This window comes from Cicer arietinum, chromosome 3, assembly GCF_000331145.2.
Source record: "Cicer arietinum cultivar CDC Frontier isolate Library 1 chromosome 3, Cicar.CDCFrontier_v2.0, whole genome shotgun sequence".
Classification (NCBI taxonomy): domain Eukaryota; kingdom Viridiplantae; phylum Streptophyta; class Magnoliopsida; order Fabales; family Fabaceae; genus Cicer; species Cicer arietinum.
In genome coordinates this window covers 1,010,196-1,014,706 of record NC_021162.2, presented here as the reverse complement: position 1 = coordinate 1,014,706, position 4,511 = coordinate 1,010,196, and the positions used below count along the sequence as shown (strand labels likewise).

The 4,511-nt window shown below is 38.6% G+C and overlaps 1 protein-coding gene across 1 annotated transcript in view; it reads right to left on the bottom strand.

Annotated features, from left to right (window-relative positions):
- Nucleotides 1-625: 625 nt before the first annotated feature.
- LOC101505604 (clathrin interactor EPSIN 2) overlaps nt 626-4,511 on the bottom strand; it is a 9,046-nt gene continuing 5,160 nt past the window's right edge. The window contains exons 9-14 of the mRNA XM_004489075.4: nt 4,365-4,406; nt 4,188-4,280; nt 3,907-4,112; nt 3,024-3,202; nt 1,555-2,635; nt 626-1,455 (exon numbers count right to left, since the gene is read on the bottom strand). Of these exons, the coding sequence (XP_004489132.1) occupies nt 989-1,455; nt 1,555-2,635; nt 3,024-3,202; nt 3,907-4,112; nt 4,188-4,280; nt 4,365-4,406 (2,068 nt within the window). The 3' untranslated portion in view covers nt 626-988. The remainder of the gene's footprint in view (nt 1,456-1,554; nt 2,636-3,023; nt 3,203-3,906; nt 4,113-4,187; nt 4,281-4,364; nt 4,407-4,511) is intronic.

Genomic DNA, 4,511 nt, shown 5'->3' with positions numbered 1-4,511 from the left:
TAATTGCGTAACTTAAAAGACTATACTTTGTATTTTATCTTAAAATAAATCGGACTTTCAAAATACAATAACAACTTTGGAGCTAAAGTAACTTTAATGAAAGTGGTTAAAAGTCACATTTTATAAAAAGGGTGGGACACACAAGGCTCTAGTGTCAACCCGAAAAGCATAGTATCTCATTCGTCGCCAAGCATGGTATTATCGTCACCCCACTGTCTAAAGTGTTGCAAACACCAGCATGTATTATGTTCCCACCTCATGTTACATCATATTTTCTCTTTCTAGCCAAAAGTATCACATCGTTTAGAATAAAATATAAATAAAAATCAATTACTTGTCTCATATATTTAATGATAATACTTCTAAAATAACTTATTTAATTTTATATTTTTGGCAACTTAATTTATTAATTATAGAAAATAATTAAGGTAATAGACTAGATTTTTCTTATTAGAATTATATAAAATAAAATATATAATCAACTACCCTTTTTAATATATACAGAATATTATCTTTGTTTATAATTTCATTATTACAGATAATAAATATTTAAAACAGTCAAAAAGGAAGGAAGATAAAACTTTATTATCCTTAAATTCGTGGCAAATGTAGAAGAAAAGTAAAATGAGAAAAAAGAATATATTAATATCAAACCACCTGTTGGTGTTCAAAAAAATAAGGAAGCAATAACCCAAGGTTACTCTATCCCATCACTGGTACACAACAGCGCTGATGCTCAAAGCACCTACAGAAGGGTGACCCCAAAAAAAGAAGAAAAAAAAAAGAATGGTAATAGCACATTTTATAACATACACCACACTGGGTCACTTTACAGAAAATTGCAACTTCAATCATACACTACTATAAAATCCAAATGTCAATATGGACTACTAGTAGGCACTGGTATTGAAATGGCTTCTCTCAACTTCGTAGCAAAACAATTAACAATACTTTTCACCTTTCCATCTACGAGAAATAATGTTCGACCTCATCGGTAACCGCCATAAGGCTGTTGAGAATAACCACCTGGACCCATCATAGGGTTATAGTTACCTGGCATGTTCGACCCGGGAGGAGGCATTCCAGTAGGGGGTTGCATTTGGTATCCTTGCCCCATACCCATTCCCACCCCCATACCACCGCCCATACCCATACCCATGGATGGATTCATGCCTCCATAACCTCCCATACCCATACCACCAGGAGCATTACCCACACCGGGAGCATTACCCATGCCCATACCCATACCCATGCCCATGCCAGGACCCATCATTGTGTTTTGCTGAGGTCTGAGAGCACCAGCACCAGCACGACCTATACCTGAACCAGATCCCATAGCTTTACCCATATTGACGGTTGATGTTACGGGTGCGGTAGTGGGCTTCTCCATTCTCTTTTCCTTCCTATTAATGGATTCGAAGTCAATCCCAATATCTGCTAATGGATTAGTTTTAGCTGCATGAAAAAAAGCATAATAGTTATTAGTTAAGATAAGATCAACATGATATAACAGAAGTATCACAAACAGAGTATCAAAAGGGTATAAGCACTCACGTCCGGATATGTTTAAATTAACAAGTCCCCTGCTTAGTGTATCTGCCCAAACTGTTGATTTTGTTGCAAACTTGTCCTTTGGTGGTTGAGAAACTAAAGCATTTGATCCCGTTGAAACAGCGTAGTGTGAGGAATTGGGAGTAGGTACTTGATGGGTATATGATGAGCTAAATGGAACTGCATTTCCTTGTTGTCCAATGAAGCTCTGGCTGTTAAACTGTGATGCTTGATCGGTTGGAGAAGGAGACGCCATATGGGAAGTAGTGTGAGCAGCAGATCCTCCATGATGGGGAAAGTTTGTGTTCTGTGGAGCTTGTGGAGTCATGTGTGAAGGAAAACCTGGCGTGGATCCCTGTGGCAAAAGGTTCCCACTGTTCATATGACCATTATATCCATTTTGGGGTTGAGAATACATGTTTGGAGCTCCTGAAGTAAGAGATCCATCCTGGGAGTACAATCCACCATAGGTATTATACTCATTATGACCACTTGATTGTGCAGATTGACCGCCTTGAGAAGCATAAGTTGGCTGCATAGAATGACCAGTAGATGATGAAAATCCATGCAAGCCAGGTTGACCAGAATGAGAAGAAAAAGGTTGCTGTGCATACGGACTGGGAAGGTTTTGTGCAGGTTGACTGGTTGCAGCTGAGAAGCCATGCTGAGCAAATTGACTGGTTGGTTCAGAAAATGGTTGTGATACCATTTGGCCAGATGAAGCTGAAAAGGAAGGTGAAGGTTGGGCAAAAGCAGAACCTGAACTGTTATGCTGTGATGCCATATCGGGTAATGGTGCAGGAGGAAGAATGTCGGCAAGAATATCAGTTTCCTGCTGTGGAGATGATGAATCGTGGGACAAAAAATGGGGGTTTGTTGAGAAAGGTTGAGTGTCACTGGTAGCAGGTGCTGAGTATGGTACAACAGAAAATGAGTCTCCAAACCCAAAGTTAGAGATTGTTTCAGCATTAAACACATCTGATTGGGATGGTTCAATATTCTGATACGTATGGGGTTGAGATGGAGCAGTTTCAGCAGAAGTATCAGCCTTGAATGGTGAATCACCAAATGGATCTTCAAAAGACTGCCAAGAGTTAAACATCCAAATATATTATTTTGAATGAAAATTAACAAATATCTCACAAATTATTCAAAGCTAAGTTCTGAAATAGATATTCCTTCTCTGGAATTAGAAAACCAATTTTCAGAATTCTGCCTGTTCAGTTTGGTCAACAAACAGATTTATTATTAAATATATGGCATCTCGATATTACATCTCTTGACAGAAACTTTAGCACCCACACTAGTTACAGCTATGCATGCTAAAAAAAAGATGGAGACAAGGAAAAACATAACAACCAGACGAATTTTAATTCTAATTCATTTACAAATCCATTCTTTTTGGTACTGTCTCAAAACATAGAAAACAGTTCTTTAACTAAAACGTAGAAACAATCAAAACAGATGCCTACCTGATTGAAATTATTGGACCCAGATGACGGTGCTGCAAAGGAAGCTGTTGAACCAGTGTTTGCTTCAGGGGTTGCAGTTGCTGTAGCTGGCACAAGAGGCAATGCATTTGAAGAGAACGAGTCTGATAGAGAACCCAGCAAGTCTATTTCACCATAATTAGAGGTGGTTGGGGGGGCAGCTGGTAAGAAACACAAAGATGTTTTGAGTTCAAACAAAACCTAGTAAATGTTACTTGCAAAGAAACAAGAATTAAAGCAATGATACAGGCTCTTCAAAACCATTAATATTAACCTGAAACCATCAATGACTGAAAATGATAATAAGTTAATTAGGGCCTTGTCGTTGATTTTACAAGTATATTGGACCAAAGCTAGGTATGACTTGAGTTACACCCTGACTCTTGACTACAAATCATGCTATACTGCTCAGTTACATACTACTCAAATTACATATGATTAAAAACAACAAAAATTGTGATTATGAGCTACATGGGTGACTGGCCAGCTTTTCCCACTATAAAATTCGGGGAAATTATTATTAATTTTTTGCTCTTAATCCATTTACCAGGGGAATGGAGCACTACTATCATCCGGAGTTTGACTAGGAGGTAAGTAAAGCCTGATCAATGATTGTTCCAACCAATGTTCAAATTATTAATGGATCCTACAATTCAGTTTCAAACTTCGCCAACTTAATGCATAAAATAATGCCCGCAAAGCACTCAGGTCTGAATGGGTACAGATAGCCCTAGATTGACTCATAATAGAAATCTAAAACTACAAAAGGACCACCAATAAAAGGATGCCAGCACCTATCTCCCTGTCCTAGTAATTGGAACACCTAGATGACAAAAGACCTGTAATAATAAGCAACTTTACAGACCTGATGTAGGACCACGCGGGTCAAAGAAATCATCAGTGGGCTCAATTTCTTGGGTTCCAGAAGCAGCAGTACTGGCAGCAGTGGTTACTTCAGTTGGGTTATTGCTTACAGGAGAAGACCCAGTAGGAGCAGAGGTTAGGTTAGGATTATCACTTGCATGAGGAGACGAGCCTCTTGGAGCAGAGTCTGCTGAAGTTTCTAAGTCCCTGCAATCAAGATAATATCAGTAACAGGTTCGTTTGTGGACAAGTGTTTCGAGTTCGTGTTATAAAAGTTCATACCTTTCACCCTGCATGGGGCTCTGAGCTTCACCAACAGCCTCTTCATAACTAGGAGGAGCACCCACATTTTGCTCAGAAATCTTTCGCTGAAGTCTGCCCATTTGTATTTCACTTTATCAGTCATAATAGTGCCTAGGAACAATAGTATACATGAGAGAGAATCAATGACGGATTTACCTTGCTTCCAGTGACTGGTCTTCAACTTTAGCATTGCTACCTCTGAAATCATTGCAAAAAAAAAAAAAAAAAAAAAAAGTTAGTTGCATGGACAATTTTTTTCAGAGAAATTGCATCACATCAACCCCCATGTTCAGGCAAACGTCA